This window comes from Xyrauchen texanus, chromosome 4, assembly GCF_025860055.1.
Source record: "Xyrauchen texanus isolate HMW12.3.18 chromosome 4, RBS_HiC_50CHRs, whole genome shotgun sequence".
NCBI lineage: Eukaryota > Metazoa > Chordata > Actinopteri > Cypriniformes > Catostomidae > Xyrauchen > Xyrauchen texanus.
In genome coordinates this window covers 27145036-27167119 of record NC_068279.1, presented here as the reverse complement: position 1 = coordinate 27167119, position 22084 = coordinate 27145036, and the positions used below count along the sequence as shown (strand labels likewise).

The 22084-nt window shown below is 36.2% G+C and overlaps 1 protein-coding gene across 10 annotated transcripts in view; it reads right to left on the bottom strand.

The window, feature by feature from the left end:
- The window catches only part of LOC127636498 (latent-transforming growth factor beta-binding protein 3-like), a 70731-nt gene that overhangs the window by 3481 nt on the left and 45166 nt on the right, over positions 1–22084 (bottom strand). For 8 of the 10 annotated variants that reach the window (XM_052117057.1, XM_052117076.1, XM_052116994.1 and 5 more), the window contains 22 exons: positions 21718–21804; positions 18043–18162; positions 17232–17387; positions 15064–15180; positions 14960–14973; positions 14778–14847; positions 14249–14335; positions 13882–14007; positions 11382–11507; positions 11045–11173; positions 10765–10884; positions 10347–10469; positions 9661–9783; positions 8452–8571; positions 8175–8303; positions 7694–7864; positions 7502–7585; positions 7282–7410; positions 6535–6672; positions 4201–4341; positions 3728–3886; positions 2126–2287 (listed from right to left, as the gene is read on the bottom strand). In XM_052117057.1, the coding sequence (XP_051973017.1) occupies positions 2126–2287; positions 3728–3886; positions 4201–4341; positions 6535–6672; positions 7282–7410; positions 7502–7585; positions 7694–7864; positions 8175–8303; positions 8452–8571; positions 9661–9783; positions 10347–10469; positions 10765–10884; positions 11045–11173; positions 11382–11507; positions 13882–14007; positions 14249–14335; positions 14778–14847; positions 14960–14973; positions 15064–15180; positions 17232–17387; positions 18043–18162; positions 21718–21804 (2631 nt within the window). The remainder of the gene's footprint in view (positions 1–2125; positions 2288–3727; positions 3887–4200; positions 4342–6534; positions 6673–7281; positions 7411–7501; positions 7586–7693; positions 7865–8174; positions 8304–8451; positions 8572–9660; positions 9784–10346; positions 10470–10764; positions 10885–11044; positions 11174–11381; positions 11508–13881; positions 14008–14248; positions 14336–14777; positions 14848–14959; positions 14974–15063; positions 15181–17231; positions 17388–18042; positions 18163–21717; positions 21805–22084) is intronic. The other 2 variants (XM_052117001.1, XM_052117012.1) reach the window with 2 other exon arrangements.

Genomic DNA, 22084 nt, shown 5'->3' with positions numbered 1-22084 from the left:
ATCGCTTACCTCTGCTTGAACCATCGACCGTTTGGCTCAGAAGAGAAAATCTAATGAGCGGTATGCACAGCCCCTGATTTGTCTTTTGATATATAATCAAGTAGCCAATCTACATTTACATTTATGCATTTGGCAGACGCTTTTATCCAAAGCAACTTACAGTGCACTTATTACAGGGACAATTACCACGGAGCAACCTGGAGTTAAGTGCCTTGCTCAAGGGCCCAACAGTGGCATCTAGGTGGTGCTGGGGCTTGAACCCTGGCCTCCTGGTCAGTAACCCTGAGCCTCAACCACTGAGCCACCACTGCCCCAGTGGGCTCCAAGAGTTTTTCTTTGAAACCCACCTCCACCCCTGCTTCACATGTCTAGATCTGACTGCAGTCACTGCATTAATGTACTGATTTCACTTTCATTATTAAAAAAATCTCCTTTTGTGTTCCACAAAGTAAAGAAAATCATACAGGTTTGGAACAACATGAATGTGACTGATGGCAAAGCACACGCTATAACACATATGTTGGAATTTCCACGTAAGTTGGACTTCTTTTTAAAAAAATATATATTTTAATTCAGAAGCTTACATATAAAAATTTGCCAAATACATTTTACCAAAATGTTTCACAATTTTTTACATTTAATCATAGAAAACATTTCATGTCTTAGGTCAGTTAGTATCGCTGTTTTAAGAATGAGAAACATTAGAATAATAGTAATGCATATGATTTATTTCAGCTTTTATTTCTTTCATCACATTCCCATTGGGTCAGAAGTTTACATACACTTTGATAGTATTTGTTAGCATTGCCTTTAAATTGTTTAACTGGGGTCAAATATTTTGGGTAGCCTTTCACAAGCTTCTCACAATAAGTTGCTGGAATTTTGGCCCATTCCTCCAGACAGAAGTGGTTTGTATAGGCCTCCATGCTCACACATGCCTTTTCAGTTCTGCCCACAAATTTTCTATCGGACTGAGGTCAGGGCTTTGTGATTGCAAACTCTAGTTTGGCTTTTTTATGGCGGTTTTGGAGCAGTGGCTTCTTCCTTGCTGAGTAACCTTTCAGGTTATGCCGCTATATGACGCCGTTTTACTGTGGATATAGATATCAGAAGCTAATTGGCAAATTGCCCAAATGCTTGACCTCATTTTCTGGAATTTCCCAAGCTGCTTAAAGGCACAGTTAACTTTGTGTATGTAAACTTCTGACCCACTGCAATTGTGAGGTAGCCAAATAAAAGTGAAACAATCTGTCTGTAAACAATTATTTTGTATATTTTTAAATTACTTGTGTCACGTGCGAAGTAGATGTCCTAAATGACTTGCCAAATGATATATATATATATATATATATAGATATATATATATATATATATATATATATATATATATATATATATATAAAACTATAGTTCGCTAATATGAAATCTACGGAGTGGTTAAAATATTAGTTTTAATGACTTCAGCCTAAGTGTATGTAAACTTCTGACTTCAACTGCAGTCTCTGGGTTCTTGTTTTGTCCCTGGTCCCCACCCTGTTGTTTCCCAGCTTGTCTTGTTCCCTCATTAGGTCCTGTGCATATAGTTCTCCCCGTCTTTGTCTAATTTTGTTTGATGTATTTTGTGTTGTTTGGTGAGTTCTTGTTTTTGCTTTTGATCCTGATCCTAGTCTTGTCTTTAGATGATTTTTGATTACTATTATAAAGGTGCTGAACTTGGGTTGACTAACCACGATTCACCAGATCCTTCATCATTACACACACTCTCCCATTTTAGGAGATGCATGACAGATATAAACATTATTAAACAAATGTGGATTTAAGGAGGCTGGCGCCCTTTGTTGTTGCTGCACCAAAAGCAGTGGGCAAAGCACTTTTTGGTGCGCACCTGGTTGGAAAACAGAGACTCGCGTTTGTTGGAAAGTTGGACAAATTTGAGTGCTTGTTTGCCATATATATTGACAGAGCTGATTTACCTGTATTTTCTAATGGGCCATGTTCACACATGACCTCTAAATGGAAAATTGCAGTTAATTTTATGGTAAAGTCTGCCAATTCATCTGTGGGAATGCTACATTTAAATGTATGCAGGCTGGTCCTGCAGGAGTAGAGAAGTTTTGTTCATTACCTGAATTTCTATTCGGACAGGTACGGCACTCTGGGCCCCAGCCCCGACCGTAGTGACAGCAGCATTCAGAGTAGGTCACTGTTAACTCGTTCCGAGGCATAGTACACATAAGATCCTCATCAACCTCTTGGAAACATATGTCTTTATGTGCTGCAGTGCGATCTGAGAGAAAGAGATGAGTGATGGAAATAGAAGTGTAAAAAAAAACAACAGATGGAGTGTTTACAAAAGAAAGAAAATCCAAGGCTAACACTGCAAAAAATAACATCTTTAATAAATCCAACAGATCCATGCTCCATGTGGTGAAGCAAGGCTGAAAGAAGAGCAACAACTTTTGGATTGCAAAGCCATATGAAGGCTAGGGTTAGGTATCGAGTTTGATACATTTTAGGCACTGACCGAATTGCCTCTAAACAATCGAGTATTGAAAAATGTCTTGTCGTTCGGCACCAAATTTCGATACCTAAGGGGTTAATCTAGTCAACGTCAGTGATAAGCATGTAACATGCTAGATGTGCCCAAATCTAAAAGTGCTGGTGATTGGCTGTGTTTAGGCATCAAGGAAAAACACTAGTATCAGAAAATGGTTTGAGTTCCAGGACTGAGAAAGAATGTCATCACTACCATTGCTAATACAGTTCTACATTACAGAGAAATACTAATCCATAATAATGAGCCTTTAAAATATAAGTTTTACAAGCGCACGCACAAAGCGAGCCACAGTGATACCGGGAAAAGCTGTAATGATTCTGAATGTGTCAGAAAAACCAGCAAGAGTCTGTCTGAACATTTTGTTGATTTATAGAGAGAAATGCACATTAGGGTTGAGCAAACTGACGATGATCTCGGGATCAATGATGGTCAGTGTGATCGCCAATAGCTGATGCCTTTGACGATGTCATGATGATATTTGGCTCGTTTCCCATTAAACTATTTAATTATTATTATTATTATTATTATTAGACAATTATTATTATCAAATTAATATTACAAATAATTTGCCCGTAGACACAAAGACACGAGTTTGAAGAAACAATTTTATTATATTATTAAGTACAGATGACAGAAATGTATTCACACACATGATACATTTTCTTGCATAACGAAATACCCGACGGGTAGAGAATGCACAGATGAAGCTTCTTTGCCAGAGAGATGTTCACAACTGTTGTAAAAACCATCTTTCAAAAATTTTAACAACACATTTTAAATGCACATATTTATATGAACTTTTAGTTCAAATAAATAAAAAATAAAGTTAAAAGTTTGAAATCAAGGTGTCTTGCTTTATTGTGTAAGCTTAACCCTAACACTGCTTAATGAAAATTACCCCATAGTACCACCTAGCGTCCAACCAACGGTAATACCGGTGTTTGTCGGCGGCATCTAGGTGGTGCTGGGGCTAATCAACCATAGTATCAAAAAGTAGTGTTTAGGAACCGGTATCAAAGTCAAGGTATCGGTATCAGTATCGAACATTTTTGAACGATACCAGCCCTAATGAAGGCTATATGAGACTAAAGAAAAACTATTTGCAAATCATTTGGAACAAAATGTATTCACCAATCACAGGCAACAGAACATATGACTTGTGATACCCACCATCATAGACACATTGCTTGAGGGCTGCACTGAAGGTGAGAGGCTGCTTGCAAATGCAGTGGAAGGAGCCAAGAGTGTTGACACATCTCCCGTTCCTACAGTAGGAGGGATCCTCACACTCATTTACATCTGAAAGGTGCATCACAGACACACCCGTTACTAAAGAGATATACAGAGAGAAGGAGATGTATAGAGAGAAAGAGAAAAAAGGAGTGAGGAAGACAAGGAGAGAGGCATCAGAAGCACACAGTCTTGGGTGAGAACTTCAATAAATGTTTATCCTTATTTAATAGTTTATCATTATTTAAGGTAGTTCCGAATAGACATGCTGAATGAAACCTACTTCATCACCATGACATGAAATACGGTACATTTACAGAACCATCTTTACACTATTCTGTACCATTGTAAGAAACCTTCCTCCAAGGCATCCCATCTGTTGTGACGGTGATAACCTTTAAAGCCCTACTCACCCGCCTGTTCCTCACGTGTAACGCAGCCATTACGGTCGGTTGCCAGAATCCAGGGAGGAGTACAGATGCAATAATAGGAATCTTGGGTGTTTACACATTGGCCATTTTTACAATTAGCAGGGTCCTGACACTCATTCACACCTACAACAAAACACACACATGCTCAAAACAGAGCAATATGACGAGTACGGATATGGAATCATATCATGATGCCAGCATTAATCAAAGACAAAACTGATGACACCTGATGAAGGATAGTTTAACTAAATATATAAATAATGCAACTAAATATTTAGACATTTGATTCTAAAATGGTGATTTTCCATAATACATTTTAAGTTAAACCCAGGATAAACTGAACTGAAATTTACTCTAATAATAATCATATTTTATATACAGTAACTTAATTTAAAACATAGTGATAAATACCATTATTCAGTAAATCTTTTTAAATGAAACCAAAAAAATATAAATTGCTGTGCATGATTCAAACTGTTTTTTTAATTGATTAATTGTAAAAATATTCATTATTCATTATAAATTATTCATTTTAAAAATTAAATAAAAAGATGTATAAAAATTAGTCTTAAGTCCCTTTCAAGGCGAATCAGTGTACTCCGCTGCCATCTCTAGAACGTTCTCAGGCAGGCTGGGCAGCTATTTTCAAAGTAAAAGTATAAAAGCGGCATATAAGTACAGCTCCTGTCTACTTGACTGCGGAAAGACCGAAATGTCCAAAATGGTTGGTCAAGATTACCATCAAAGTACACATTTCAAATCAGTAGTAAAATCAGACAACAACAGTATCATAAATTGTGCTTCTTTAGCTCAAATCATGCATAAAACGTTACATTTCAGGCTGGTTCAGCTAATGCAGAGACCACTTAGCAGAGATTGGAAACATCTATTAAAATGAATGGGGGAAATTGTAATGTCCAGCAGATGTAGAAAAGGAAGTTCCTCCTCACAGGTAAAGAGCCAGTCACCTTTTAGATACAGACATCACCTGTCGGTCAACTTGAGAAAGCCCGAAAGAAACTCCACGCAAGAATGTGAATGCAGACACTTCTAGCTACGTCTGGATTCAAGAATTAACCAAATTAGGTGCGTGTAATTACCTGGTTGCAATGAGGAATTGACCGATCACGGCCCTTACCACAACTTGAATTCTTTGAGGAATTGACCAAAACTGTAAATTATTATTGTTGTTTTTATTTTATAACTTTGTCCTCACATTATTGCTATTACTTACTGTAATAATAAGAGTTGTATATTTTAATATTCTTATTTTGAATCTACATATATAATCTATAACACATTTTAATTCAAATAAACAGGTTTGTAAGTATTTGTGTTCACGTTATTATTATTTTTAAATAATAAATTTGCCCTTAATATTTACAATATACTCATAGTTGTAAAGCAAGCTTTTTAATGGTGGTTATAGTAGGTGATATATTAGGATTTTATGCATTTGATGTAAATATATACAATCTATAAAACGTTTTTTTGTCTCTTACAGGTTAGTATGCGTTTAAGTGTTTGTCCTCACATTATTAATATTATTAAGATATATTTGCACTATAACTAGTTATTAGTATATTGTTATTATATACCTTTGCACTCACATTATTATTGTTAAAAAGATTACGTAAATTTGCACTATGCTTACAGTACTTATATAATAATAATAATATTTTATACATTATTTTTATTAGAATTTATATAATATTTATAATTTGATTGATTATCAAAAAAATACCCAATTGTATAGTGAGAATATTGTTTACTGCTGTAATTTATATTATATTATATTAGAGTACAGATAAAAAATATATAAAAAAGATATATCAAAAGAATTGTTACACCATTGATATCATACATCAATTGAGTAGTACTGATAAAAAAAAATAATAAAAATCCAATATCAATGACACATCAGAATAATTGTTACACCATTTAGACCAGTCCATGTATCATTATTTGTAAAAATCGTTTAAATAGTGACACAAACAATAAGAACAGTGCAAATAATTCTTCAGTGTGTACCGTCAGGCACAAAACGTCACCAGATTAAAATCACATAACCATTTTTCAACTGATATCATATAAAGGTTTATACTTCAGAGCTGGATTCGAACCCACATCTCTATGACAGATTGTGGTTGATTTCTTGTATCTCTTCCTCGACCTACCAGCGCTGGATTTGGTGCAGTAGGCAGCGCATCAGTCTCAATATCTGAAGGTCATGAATTTGAAGCCTCACACTGGGCAAACAGTTTTTAACAAGTAAGCTGAACTACTAGTTTAACATACCCATTTAAATACACATACCCGTGACTGTGGGAAAGACACACTTTTTTTTAGCTGCATCAGGAACCCAGGTTGGATTGCAAGTGCAGTAGAATGAGCCTTGAGTGTTTACACAATGTCCATTTGTACACAGGGACTCATCATGACATTCATCTACATCTACAGATAGAGAGGGAAAGAGAGAGTGAGAGAAAGAAAGAAAGAAAGAGAAAATGGTGTTTAAGAATTTTCAGTGTGTTGAAGTTGGCTAAATGTGAAAGATTTACGGTTTATTAATATGTTTGTGTGTTTCAGAGTGAGTTTCCAAATTGCTGTATGTGTGGTGTTCTAGTTCTACTTTTTTTTGGTTTGTTTTTGCTTTCTAAAATAATATAATAAGCACACAAACAACCACTTTTTTGTGCTTTTCACAAGCAAATTAGAGTCTCAATTATAAAACACAATGCAAGATTAACATTGAATGAAAATGTATTTATTTAAAAGTATTTATTGATTTATCAAGAAAAAATAACAAGGAATACTCATAGTATCGTAAACATAAATTGTTCCTTTTGTTCCAAAGCAGATGAGGATCAAATGAGTTATTTGTGTGTACCAAATGTTGAAACAGTTAACTTTCACTCTCAGGTACTTAGAAATACACTGGAGATTCTAATGAAGAGCTTTGATATGGACAGTTCTGTTATGGAAAGGCATGAAATTATGTGTATTTCCTTGGAAGTGTGTTTATGGACAAGAAAGTGTTTGTAATTGTATTCATGAATTTACCGATACATTCCAGTAGATTACTGTCATAGTAGAATCCCTGTTGACAGTAGCATTCAAAGCCAGGCTGTGTGTTCATACAGCGTCCCTCCTTACAGATCTCATTAGAAAACAGGACACACTCATCAATGTCTATAAAGAGAAAGACAAAGACTCATTCGTTCATCTTGTGAGTGTTTGTATGCACTGTATGGGTGAATTACACATATGTGTGCACATGTACCTCTGTGAACTGCTAATCCATATTCTATCTTTCCTTCCTCATGGTAAAATCCTCTGCCGACTGGACAAAGAGAGTGATACTCCGCTAGAAACAACAGACACCATCAGTCCAACAACTGTAAATCTACTCATCTATTGATGAACTGGTCCATCCATAAATCCATTCATCCATTCATCTCTCTCTTGATCTAACCTGAGTGGTAGACAGGACAGGGGAAGATCTCACAGTGATCACCCCATCCCACACCGATAGAACAGCAACATTCCTGCTTGGTAACATTGGTTGCCAGGACACTGTCACAGAACACAGTGTCATCCAGATTTAGATAGCATTCCTTCTTATCGTTCAGATCCAACTCAACCACTGTGGGGAAAAACACACTTTTGTTTAAAAAAATACTTTCAAGCAATTTCTTCCCGCAAAAACAGACACTTTAACTATATTCAGTACTTGCTATAAAGGGATCGTTCACCCAAAAAACACCTTTCACTCACCCTCATGTTACTCCAAACCCATATAACTTTCTCTCCCCATGGAAGTCAAATGGAAACGTTAGCCTCAGAATGGTGATTCACTTTCATTGTATGGAAAAACGATGCACTGAAATTGACATTCTGTGTCATTCTAACATTCCGTTTATCCCTTTGAGTGAAAAAAAAAAAAAAACTCTTACCCTCACAGTTGTGTTTGTCTTCAGAAAGTATGAAACCATCGTTGCACACACACACATATCCACCCTGTCTGTTTTCACATACACCATGAGGCTGACATAGACTCCTGTCCACAGAGCACTCATCTATGTCTGAGAGAAAATGAGAAAGGGTGAACAAGAGGACAAATACTGGTGTGGCCAATTCAGTGATGTACAGTAAAAGCAAGAAATCTCCATCTATGTGTGTGTGTGTGTGTGTGTGTCTGTACAAGGTATAAATGTTAATGTATGTAAATACCTTGGCACCGGCGTCCACTGACCAGCATATATCCTTTCTGGCACTCACAGCGGTAGGAACCCATTGTGTTAATACAGCGTCCTCGTTGGCAATTGGAGGCTCGCTCACACTCATTGATATCTGAATACATCAAAAGCAATATCTTGCTCATCACTGTTGTGCTAAAATACACAATATAGTGACAGCTATGACAAAGCACCTGTTTTCCTAGCTACTGTGCATTTTCCAGCATAGCACCCATACAGGCCAACTAATAATCTTAGATAACATGTCAAGAACTATATCTTCTAACAAAAGAATGTCATTAGGATGTCATTATGTAGTAAGCGTTTAATACAAGCAATAAGGCACTCAATGCCATATATTGTGAATTAAGTCAAAGCTACAGTAAATTGGTTACAGGCTACATTCACATTATACCAGGACTTCATGTACCTTGTTGCTTAAAGGGTTAGTTCACCCAAAAATTTAAATTCCCTCACCCTCATAAACATACCATCCCAGATGTGTATGACTTTATTTCTTCTGCTGAACACCATCGAAGATTTTTAGAAGAATTTCTCGGCTCTTTAGGTTCATAGAATGCAAGTGAATGGGTGCCAAGATTTTGAAGCTCCAAAATCCATATAAGGGCTCCAGATGACTCCAGACGTTAAATCCATATATTCAGAAGTGATATGATAGGTGTGGGTGAGAAACAGATCAATATTGAAGTCATTTTTTTACTATAAATTCTCCCTGCTCAGTCAATTTCCACTTTACTTTCATTTTCTCCTCTATCTGTTTTTGGTGATTCACATCCTTCATGCATATCACCACCTAATTGGCAAGAAGGAGAATTTATGACAAAACAAAATGACAAATATTGATCTGTTTCTCACCCACACCTATCATATCGTGTCTGAATACATGGATTTAACCACTGGAGTTGTATGGATTACTTTTATGCTCCCTTTATATGGATTTTGGAGTTTCAAAATTCTGGCACCCATTCACTTGCATTGTGAGGACCTACAGAGCTGAAATATTCTTCAAAATATCTTAAATTGTGTTCTGCAGAAGAAAGAAAGTCATGCACATCTGGGATGACATGAGGGTGAATAAATTACGAGATAATTTTCATTTTTGGGTAAACTAACCCTTTAAATGTGTAGTATTATCTGTAAAAAATAATTACTTGGTGTGTTGTATTAGTTGTTAACAGCTGACCTTCACAGTGGCTTCCCTCTTGTGTAGGTTGGTAACCAGAGTAACACTGGCACCGGAATGATCCCTCTGTGTTAATGCAGTGACCATTAGCACAAAGACGATTATCCTGACACTCATTAATATCTGTGACAAAACAAATATATTGTTTACATACATACAGGGGGTTTAAAAGTCCACATTGATTATCAGGGATTTAAAATCTAATTTAAACATGGAAATGTTTTAGGATTTTGTAAAATTACAAAAACAATGTTATGATGTAAATTGAATAAGACATATTTCATTTTCTGCACTTTTTCAAGATCACTAATTCAAATTTGTGGCATATTTGTGACACTGACAATGTGAACTCCTTTGCACAAAAGGTCAGATCTCCATGCTAACTTTAAAGCACACAGGATGCTCTTTGGAACATTCTTAAATCTGCACCAGCTTGTTGAGTCAATGCTGTCTTTAAAGCAAGATACTACCAAATACTAACAACAATTTAAATAGGAAAAACCCCACTGTACATGCAAGCACACACATGCACATATGCTCAAATCTGTTACATATGTTGGTGAGTATTTTTTAATGAAGTTGTGCAGAAAATAATATAATACAAATTAAATCAATGAATGGCAGAATTAGGTTTCCATTTTGCACCATATTTTTGGTTTTTGTTTTGTTGCTTGTGTACCACTGACCTCTGCAGCTTTTGCTGTCAGCCTCAGGCAGGAAGCCCTCATTACATAGACACCGATACGATCCTGGCAAATTCTCACAGCGACCGGTCAGACAGACACCACGCTTCTGACATTCATTGATATCTGATAGGAAGGTAAAGAAAGAGTCACACACAGACTTAGACATTCCTTGTAAGACTACCCTACTATCACATTTAACTAAAATAAAAAAATAAAAAACTGTTTTACTCAAAAAATGTACAGCACTCAAGAAAAATCTGTTTAAAGTCATGACCAATTACATTAGACGTTGACTCCCGTCATATCAGTAGCTTAATAAAAGCTGTTTTCTAAATTTGTCTATGAACGTGGGCTCTTCTGTATGTTTGGGAGTGGTTACATGTGTGTGCACAATTTGTGTCTGTGTGTGTGTTCTGACCGTAACACACTCCTCCCTGTGCTTGATGTCCAGGTTGGCAGGGTATACACTCATAGGATCCAACTGTATTCTCACACTTTTCATTAGGACAGGTATTTGGGTCCAAACATTCATTAATGTCTGCAAAGAGAGAGACAACTTTCAGATTTTTACAATCTGAAAAAAAAAAAAAACTTTCTAAAAAAAAAAAAAAACACAGAAGGGGAATATATATCATTGACAGTAAACTGTACATAACATTACAATTTATTTGTGTGCATGTGTAGGCAGGTGTCCTCACCTTCACAGATCGGCTGTCTACGGGATTTGCTCCTGAAGCCTGGCAGACAATCACACTTATAGGAACCATGCAAATTAGTGCACTGCCCTCCAACTCCACAGATATCTGGTTTAGAGCATTCATTTATATCTGAAAAAAATCATGCAAACAAGTTGTAGCAGGTATTGTTTGAAGTTAACATGAAGCATTTGCCTCTAACTGGGTATGTGTCTGGATGTTACGAGGTAAACACAGTAACACAAGTGGCTCTGACTGGTCCTCATGTCCTTTATGACTGGTAGCTGTCATAAATAGCCTTTGAATGGCTGAATTAATATTAACTCATATGATCACTCACCAATGCATCTGCGTTTCCCATGAGGCACTGCGAGTTTATAGCCAGAGTGACAGTTGCATCGGTAGGAACCCACAATGTTAATGCAGGTGCCCCTTCCACATGGCTCAGAGTCACATTCATTCTCATCTACACAAACAGTGAGACAGAAATGCAATCTTGGATTCTATCTTTCAGTGTTTGGGTAAGTACAATGTTTATGTGTAGATTTTTCATATTTAGGGGCCAAGCACCAATGGTGCGAAGCCCCTATTGTATCTGTTAGTATTATTATTATTAGGCTATTCTTCCATCGAAAGTTTATGGCAGCTCATAGAACTGAACATAGAAAGGTTATTCATTTTGGCATACTAATAGAGAATACTCTCAAATGTAACTGAAACAAATTTGGGGTCACTCACTCTCTTACTTATGTTTTGGCCTTTAACTTTTGAACCGTAAGTCTTAGAAACAAAATAATTTTTCCCTCGTATCCTTGGGTTAAGTCACATAAGGAAATATTTGTTCAGCTCCACCCAATCCATTTTTCAGCATTTTGAGTTTTCAGACAGTATGTCTGATTCTCTCAAAATTCAGCAATAACATCTAGAAACTCTCATAACAAAAAATTATTAGATTTGTTATGATAGACATAACTGTTCTCGAATAACGCTTCAACTAATTTAATTGCACACAATGCTTTAGCATATAACATGAAACTCGGTAGATCTCATCACAAGCATGACCTGAGTGTACCTGCCACGTTTTGGCACAGTGCCACCTAGTGGGCAGGATATATGATTTTGTTTTATTTTTGCTTATAACTTATGAATAATTTAGCCTACAATTATCTCTTTAGATTCCTTAGAGCATAAAGTATTGAATGATACCCAATTTTCCTATGTCAGGCATATAGTATGTTGGTCATTTTGAGCCATAGTGAGTTAGTTGATACCAAATGTGCTATCATTGGCCATACTTCCTGTCCACCATTTTTTATTTAATTGAAAATCAAATTTTTAAAACTCTTAGAATGTAAGTCTGATTTTATTGAAATTTTGCATGAAACTTCATATATGTCATTGTGACCAAGCCCTTACAATACCATATCAATTTGGTGACAGCACCACCTATTGGTCAAACGTTATAAGCATTTGTTTAACACTATAAATAATAAAACAAATGCCTTTTTTCTCCACTCTCCTTAAAATCATAACTCTAAAATCATAGTCTTAAAGGAGCTTTTGATCGGAGCATCCCTAATTTTATTTGTTTAATCTTCGGGATACTCCGATCGATTGGCCACCAAACGGTATCGGATGATATTCACATCTTATGATTCTGTCAGTGATCGTAATTTGGCCGATCGCATAAACCGATTGCTCATGTCGCAAAAGACGAGAGACTCCTTTAAGACTTCAGCAACACTGTCATGGCTTTATTGGGGAATACCGGCATAGTGTTGTAAGAACAAAATTTATTCAGCTGTTAAAAACGATGCAGTGGGAGAAGTATGTCGAATATGAAAAGTTTGTGTACTGTACTGTTAATGTGGAGTTTCACACACGACAAGGCAAAGGGAAAACAGCGGCAGTTGTGCAACGGTCCTTATCATTCATGGCGGCAACTTTTCAGTCTCCTACAAGCATAGGAATCTTGGTAATAACGCGAGTGATAAGATGTGGTGTAATCAAACATCTTTATTAAATATCTCCTGATAAAACGGCATTAACTATAGTAGCACCTGTAGAGTCTAGAAACATATGCTCTTTCTCCGCTTTCCTTTCATCTCTTGGCCTCATGAGAGTGCATGTTCCCCTCATAAAAATTCAAGCAGCAACAAGTGAAAAATTAACTGTTAATACAGTCATCCAACTAAATTAAAAGGCAGGGAAACTATTTATAAATATAGTTTAACATAAAGATACCATAATATAATGTATTAAATATAATGCAAAAATAAAATAACAAATAATAATAATTATATAAAATAATGACAATGAATCAATAACCAAGTTTAATTGCACCTATGGGTTATCAGTTTGTCTTCAGCTTGATACTAAGCTTCATTTTTATAGGGCTGTCTATCTAATATAGAGAATATTTTGTTAGCCTATACGTGTTTAAAGTGTAATTAAAATGCTTTTTTAATAAGACTTTTAAACTTTTAAACTTTTTTGTCAGCAAAATCAAGCAAGTGATATTACTGGAAAGAGGACGATTCAATTAGTGTGCAGAAAGCTTACATATAGTCAGCTATGACAGAGATCTTGATAAAAGGTGAAATTATCGGGATTGGTATCGGCCGTTCAAGTGACAAGAAGATCGGTGATTGTATCGGCTGTAAAAATCCTGATCAGTGCATCCTTATTTAATAAATGTTTTTACCACTGATATGCTTGGCCCAGTATTCGCTGCTTGCAGCTATATTTATACATGTTTTTTATGCCCTGCAGATATGGGTTTTTAATTTAGGATACATCACTCTATGATTTAATGGGTTGAAGAGTATGTGTATACTCACCCACACAACTCTTTCTCTGTGCATGTGGTCGATATCCGGCGTTACAGTGGCACACAAAACCATTCTGTGTGTTCACACACTCTCCATGACCACATATATTCCTGTTCAGCTTGCAGTCATCCATAGCTGTTCAGCGCAAACGCAGACACACATATACATATACGCACACAGACACACACACACACACCAAAAACACACTGATGAATGAGATAAAATACATCAAACACAAAATGATTTGAATGCACACATGCTAGACAACTCTCAGAGTGGCACACACATTTTCTCAGTGAATTACCAAGATAAATTTGCTGCAGACAAACATTTTACAATTATCTGACACCTAAATGAGAGTTGCAATGGAACTCACGTGAGACCTGTGTCTGTGCCACCTCCAGTGAGTCAGTTTCTGGGGGGACCCGGAAAATGGGAGGAGTCGTCGGCTTGGCCTCAATGACTGAGGAGGCAGAGGCAGAAATAAACTTGAAAAAAGTTACATAAATCCTCAAAGAAATTGTAGGTGAATGAAAACAAAGGAGAAACAGAAAAGCAGATACTGTAAACAAAGATACAGGAAATTTTCCAATAAAGTTCCAAACTTAAGTTTCAGAGGAGCTTGTTCATCTAGTCCTGCCAATCAAATCACAAGGACATAAAGTATAAGCAGCTGCTTCCCTCACATTGTTTCCCTCGGCATCCCTCCATCTCCACCTTTACTGTATATTTTATAACACTAAAATATAACGAACTCTGAGTTCAACCAGAAGCATGGCAAATCAATTTACCTTAATTTGGTCCAGGACTGTATGAACCAGTGAACTCTTGAAATTGGAAATTAAAAAGAGATGCGTGAGAATTGTAAAGATGGGACAGATGGGAGAATTGTAAAATGAGTCTACCTGGGACACGAGGACCGTGTGTGCTGACTGGTGAAGGCTGCATGGGTGTGGTTGTCTGAATAGGGACTTCCTGTTGACATAATGGTCAAATCAATTCAGTAAAATGTGGAAAGACCCAAATGTATAGTGATTATAACTTGATTTCTCTGTGGTAGTTTATTTTTTTTAATTATTAATCTTACCGGAGGCTTGCCCTCTGAAACACAAACACAGAGAGATACAATCAATAATTTTGTTTTGGAATTAAAAACAACTGTAATATAAAAAGAAAATCCAATTATTGTACCAGTGTCAAGTTTGAAATTGTGTTCAATACTTGTCTGGAAGGGCTGAATGGACAGCGTTCCATGATAGGTCCATAAAGACATCCCTTTCCCTGCAGGACAGATCTTATTGAAGGAAGCTACAGAGACACAGAGTAAGAGGAAGAAAAACATTAGGCCATCAGAGAAAGAGGTAAATACAGTATTAATTTGCTTGATTTTTGTGTGTCCAAGATTCTAAGTCAGGGTTCCTCAAGTAGTTTTCACCAAGGGCCAAATTCTGTTAACAATACAAAGGCACACCTGGAGTCGCAATCCAGGGAGTGTTGAGTGACTCTAGGCTTCCTAAGCAACCAAATGGCCCGTTTGCTAGGATGGGTAGAGTCATGTTTGGTTAACCGACTCATGGTCGCTATAACGTGGTTCTCACTCTCGATGCGGCCCGTGGTCAGTTGTGCGTGGATGACATGTAGAATAGCGTGAAGCCTCCACACACACTGGGTCTCCACGGTAATGCACTCAACAAGCCAGGTGATAAGATGCGTGGATTGACGGTCTCCAGACATGGAGGCAACTGAGATTCGTCCTCCGCCAACAAGATTGAGGCGAGTCACTACGCCCCCACTAGGAATTGGGAATTGGGCATGCCAAATTGGGGAGAAAAGGGGGAGAAAAAAGGGCCACGGCCATCGATGACACATTTTTTGTGCTGCTGCTATTATTATTATTATTATTATTGTTATAATAATAATAATTATTATTGTTGTTGTTGTTTTTATTAATTATTTAAAAAGTCACACATAAATATTCATATTTGTTATTAGTTATTTTTGTCAGTATTAGTAGCCTGTTTTATTTGTTTACAGTTACACAAAATGACACAATTTTGCCTGCTGAATAAAAAAACCTTTAATGAATAATTTGGATCTCCTTGTCCTCCATGCTAGTCAACTGTTCCTGCTCATCTCCAAACGGGATCCACTCGCACTCGCAAACTTGCACTTTCCCTAATTGCAGATTCAATTATTAGACCTAATCGCATTAATATTGTTATTGTTCTTAAGGATAATATAGCAAAGAAAAGACAGTGAGCCAATGTTATCTTATAAATAATTTTTAATATTAGGCTATGTGTCATTTTTTTCTGTACAATGTTATTCTTAATGTGCAATATTCCATGTGTATCCTGTGTACAGGGTCGCGGGGGGCTGGAGCCTATCCCAGCTAACATTGGGCGAAAGGCGGGGGACACCCTGGACAGGTCGCCAGTCCATTGCAGAATAATAATAATAATAATACAATTTATTTTATATAGCACCTATAAAGAAACCTCTCAAAGTGCTTTATAAGATGTATATTTATGCAAAAGCGCTCTTTCCTCATCTCACTCAAATAAAGACACAGATTATATATTCCTCAGAATGCATCAACACCATGGACAGAACATAATGAAACAGTTATGCCAAAATTAGGTAAATTAATGCTTAAACGCCGTTCAATATATTAATCTCTTACAGCAGAAGGTGCGAGCATGAGACTGGTATAAATGTTTGTAGAACAACAACAGCATCTCCTACTGTACAGGGGAGAAATTGTTTTTCATTTTTAGTTTTAAGCACTCTGTGTATAGACCTTTCGTTGGAAGTTTGTCTCACATAATCGTCATGGATTTGGTGTGAACAGGCCTTTAGCGCGGGCCAAACATATGTCTCTCATGGGTCAGATGTGGCCTGCGGGCCACTATTGAGGAACCCTGGTCTAAGTTCTTTTTTAAAGTTATACACACATTTATAGTTGTTCACAATCTAGAGCACAGGTGTCAAACTCAAGGCCCGGGGGCAAATCCGGTCAGCCATCTAATTTATGTGGCCTGCAAGATCATTTCAGAAAGTGGGATGGCAGGTGAACAGAACATCTCGCTGACAATATTAACTGATATGATCCTTTACATATGCATCCCAGACTCAAAATCAATGCTTAATGTTAAATGTGAATTGCAATGCACAAAATATGTAATATTATTGATTTGGCATACAATTGCATGTAAGTGCTACCATTTCAGGTGCTGGTGCTGTATTTTAAACCGGTCCTTTAAGGGGAACACATAATGCTGATCTGGCCTGGGCTGAAATTTTGTTTGACAACCCTGATCTAGAGAATACTTCAACCAAACGGGGACGAACACACTCACCTGTGCCATCCGGCGGACACCTCTCACAGTTGCTGCCCCATGCTTTACCCACAGTGCAGCAGCATATCTCCTGGGAAAGATGTGTTGGAAGAGCAAGCTCACATATCCCAGTTTCCGTAACCATACGAAAACAGAGACCCTGCTCAACAGTTGATGCTAAGAAAAAAGTTACAAACCTGCATGAATGTTTGTTGTACAGTGTATATATATATATATATATACATATATACACACACACACACACACTACCGGTCAAACATTTTTAAACACTTGACTGAAATGATTCTCATGATCTTAAAAATATTTTATATGAAGGCATATGCTGAAATGTTCGAAATTAGTTTTGTAGACAAAAATATAATTGTGCCACCATATTAATTTATTTAATTATAAAACTAAAATTGAATAATAACAAAAAAGTTTTTGACATTGATGACTTATAAGTGCAGCCAGTAAGTGCCCAACATAGATGCCCAACTCCTTCAATACTCTTTAAAAAGCATCCCAGGGTGATTCCTCAAGAATTTGTTTGAGAAAATGTCAAGAGTACATCTAGGCAAAGGGTGACTATTTTGAAGATGCTAAAATATAACACAGTTTTGATTCATTTTGGATTTTTAGTCACAACATAATTCCTATAGTTCCATTTATGTTATTCCATAGTTTTGATGACTTTACTATTATTCTAAAATGTGAAGAAAAAAATATCATTAAGAATGAGTGTGTTTCAGAAATTTTGACCGGTAGTGTATATATACACACTGTGTTTGTATGTAGAATGTATGTGAGCTTGCACACATTTATGCCTCACCTATGCAGCGTGTCCTGTCTGTCAAAACATATCCAGGCTTGCAGGTACAACGGAAACTTCCCTGTGTGTTTAAACATTCTCCATTCTGACACAATCCCTGCATCATACATTCATTTATGTCTAAGACATCAACAGACAAAGAAACAAACAGGGACAGACCAAATAAATATTTAGTATATACAAATTCTGAGACATCTGAGTCATTCTGAGCTGTATACAAACCAATAGATTTCTTAATATATATTCATATTAGGTTTATGGGCAAAATGTTAGGTGGCATATGGCCTAACACCTCCTAGAGTGGCCAAAAAACTCTCCTTAAGACTCTCCTCAAATTCAGTTAGGGTCTTGTGTTACTCCAAATGTCAATTGAGAAACCTCATGTAAAAGAGAAAGGACTCAGTTCTCTACTGATTTTCTAGCTAACATGTTAAATAATTCTACTGCAGTCAGGTATGGTGCTTGTAGTTTTCTCATCATCCAAATATGTATTGAAGCTGAATTACTAAAAATGAAAATAACTTTATTTCTGTAACTTTTGCTATCCCTCAAGAAACAGTTAGTTTCCTAAGCTGTCAGCTACTGTAAACACTTATTTCTGTGTTCTCTTTCAGGAAAGCTCTAAATTATGTTTATACATTATTCAGGTTAAAGTTAAAATTATTAGTCATCTAATACCTTTATAAAGGAAGGTCAGAGGTAATGGGTTCAGTCTGGGAAAGGGTGAAGGCTATTATCATCCAATACTTGCTGGTTGTATGAAATAACACCTACACCACGGCTGGTATGTGATGTTGCTGATCTATATAAAATGTCAGCTGCCACCTAAAATCTCTGTTTATCTGATTACACTGGAGCAGATTAATTACTATGCAAAGTTCTCTTCTCTTACTCAACAGGTATTAGAGTTTTTCCAGCAGTTGTAACATTAAAGCGAATGCATGTTTCAGTCAGTACCACCTTAAACTAGTATGATGTTTGTTTATCCAGAGGATTATCCTTTTCTACAATGCTGATTCAACTGATAAAACTGCTGTTCTCGAAAATTCTTCATCTTGTGCAATTTAATTTTAATAGTTTTCTGCTTCTCGAGGCATGGACTGCTCATAGACCTACCTCGAGTTCTACAGAATATGGTTGTTCCATAGCCAAGCAACAGTGTTGCTGTTTGTGGTCTTGATTCAAAGGTCGGATTATGTTATTTAGCCATTCTTGCTTGGGGTCAGTTGCCTGAAAAGTTTCTCATGATCTTAAAAACCTTTTGATCTGAAGGCGTATGCTTAAATGTTTAAAATCAGTTTTGTAGACAAAAATATAATTGTGCCACCATATTAATTTATTTAATTACAAAACTAAAATTGTATTTATGAAATTGATGACTTGGACCGAATAATTAAGAAAAAGCAGCCACTAAGTGCCCAGCATATAGATGGGAACTCCTTCAATACTGTTTAAAAAGCATCCTAGGGTGATTCCTCAATAAGTTGTTTGAGAAAATGCCAAGAGTACATGTCTGTAAATTCTAGGCAAAGGGTCACTACTTTGAAGATGCTAAAATATAACATAGTAATTTATTTATTTTAGATTTTTTTAGTCACAACATAATTTCCATATTTCCATTTCTCTTTTTCTATAGTTGTGATGACTTTCCTATTATTCTAAAATGCGAAAAAAAGAATGAGTAAGTGACCCTACACTATTGAATGGTAGTGTACATATATTAACTGAAGAAGGTATCTATATCAAACTTTTAAAGGTTTTAAGCATCAGCCTGCACTAAAACTTGAGAGGTGTTTTTAGTCATTTCACTATATGGACCATTTATTTCATTGCATTCTTTCCCAAATAGCTTCTCCCTGAATGTTTATCTTTAGAAGGACAAGAGGGTCATGAAAGCATTTAAGGAGCTTTTCACTTAAATAATCTGATATCTGATCTTCCTTAATATCACTACTCTGAAACTGAAAGCATCCAAGACTATCTACCACTGCAATCCAACCTATCTCCTGACTGGCAGAAAACCAAGTCTTTGACTTTAGTAGCTTTCTCTTGTCCTGGATAGCAGGACTGTTTGGCCCATTTCTAGGGTGAAATGCTTTTTACAACATGCTCAAGCTCATATTCTGTGACAAAACTATGTCTAGGTCACTGATTTAAGCAAGCATTCAAATAAAAGTCTATTGTGAACAGGTTCTATCTGCAAATGTCTTTCTAACATGTTAATGTGTGGCAAGACCCAAATGGGAGTCGATGTAACTTAATAAAACTCATAATAAAAAGAAAAATCACTGAATATTTCCTACAGAAGCATTCTTTGTCTAGGCTTAATGTTGCAACATAAGCTTTAACAATCATCTTAACTTAACGCCTTAATGTCTCTCATAATTTTACGATGGAGTAGCGCCTGTTTCCCAAACCAGCACGTAGTTCACTTGTTATGAAGTTGAAATTAAGTGCTTCATTACAGGAGCTGTCCAGTCCAAATTGGTGCTGATCACTTTGCCCAGTATGTCAGGTGTTTGTCTTCTCAACATGAAAATAATGGAAGTTGTTTGTAACCTTGTGGAGGAGTCGAAATTTATTAAATATTACAGAATTTAATTAAAGAAATAATGATGACTTTATTTAAGATGTATTGATGCACAATCATAGAGAATAATGAAAGTGACGCAATAAATGCATGTAATGAGGGGTTCTCACACAGCCTCAAGTGTTTTGGCTGGAAACTGAACAAAAGCACACAGAACAGGATTCAATTGACAGGCATCAGTATTGAACTATTCATTGACCTGTCTAAATATTAATAGATCATCTGACTAGAGTTCAAGGCACCGTGTACTTGTAGCCTTACAGCAATTATGCATCATGCAATTTGTTACTGCCTTTTAAAAAGATTATTTGAACCAGCCATGGGATAAAGGAAGAAGAGGAGGATGAAGAGAGAGAGAGAGAGAAAGAGAGAATCCCTATCTGCACACTCTGTTATCTGTTATCTCCTTTTTTAACCATATTTTAATTATTTATATAGGCATATTTATAACATTTTAAACTGCATGTTTATATTACTCACATATGTCTTATTAAACAATCTGTTTAATAAGAACATATCGTCTTTCTATTGCCATTACAATTATGTAATAGGTAAACTAAAATGTGTGCTTCATCCTGTAACATCTAAATTAACTGGTTTTATTTAGTAATAATAATACAAAAATATTCAATCTGACTACATTTATCACACAAAAAGGATTACACCAACAAAAGTAGAGTCATTTTTATGGTTTAAATCAAGTATAAATTGAGGTAATAATTGCAGGATACCACTTTTTTCAGTGTGGCACTTTAGAGAATGTAAATAGCTGTAAATAACCACGAACCTGACAATACTGTATATAGACAATAAAACATCAACCTTAATGATCAGACAAATCATCTTTTTTTATCTATTCTTTAACAGCAAGAAAGACTGCATGAGACTGGCTGTGATATTTCACACACCAATTTCACCAAAATTTGTAAATCAAGTGTGTGTGTGTAAAGACATTTTTTTGGCAGGTGTCTGTGTATTGATTCAATGCTTATGAAAATGTTAATTAATTAGCAACCAACAAATCTAAAATTTGTAAAACCAATGCAATACACAATTTCCAGCAGTCACATATGGACAGTCATTACCTTGGCAGTGAGTGCTGTTGAGTCTCTTGTATCCCTGAGGGCATGTGGAGCCTAAGTCCTCTACTATAATCTGGTGTTTTCCAGCATCTGAATGAGAGAAACCCATACATTTATTATCCATTTGACCTATCAGAGAATCTCTACTAGCTTCATTAAGCCAGACCATAACTATGAAGCATCACATGAAAGGAAAAGTGAAAAAATGAGAGTGAGGCAGACGTTGGAATTAGAAAGAAACTGGTGGTGTTGTATGCTGCTGAGTGTTTGATGTGGTTCTTTTATTTGTGTGTGTGTGTGTGTGGGTGGGTTTGGGTGGTTTACAAGGAAATCTTTTTAGGTTACAAACTGGTAATTACAAGGGTATTAT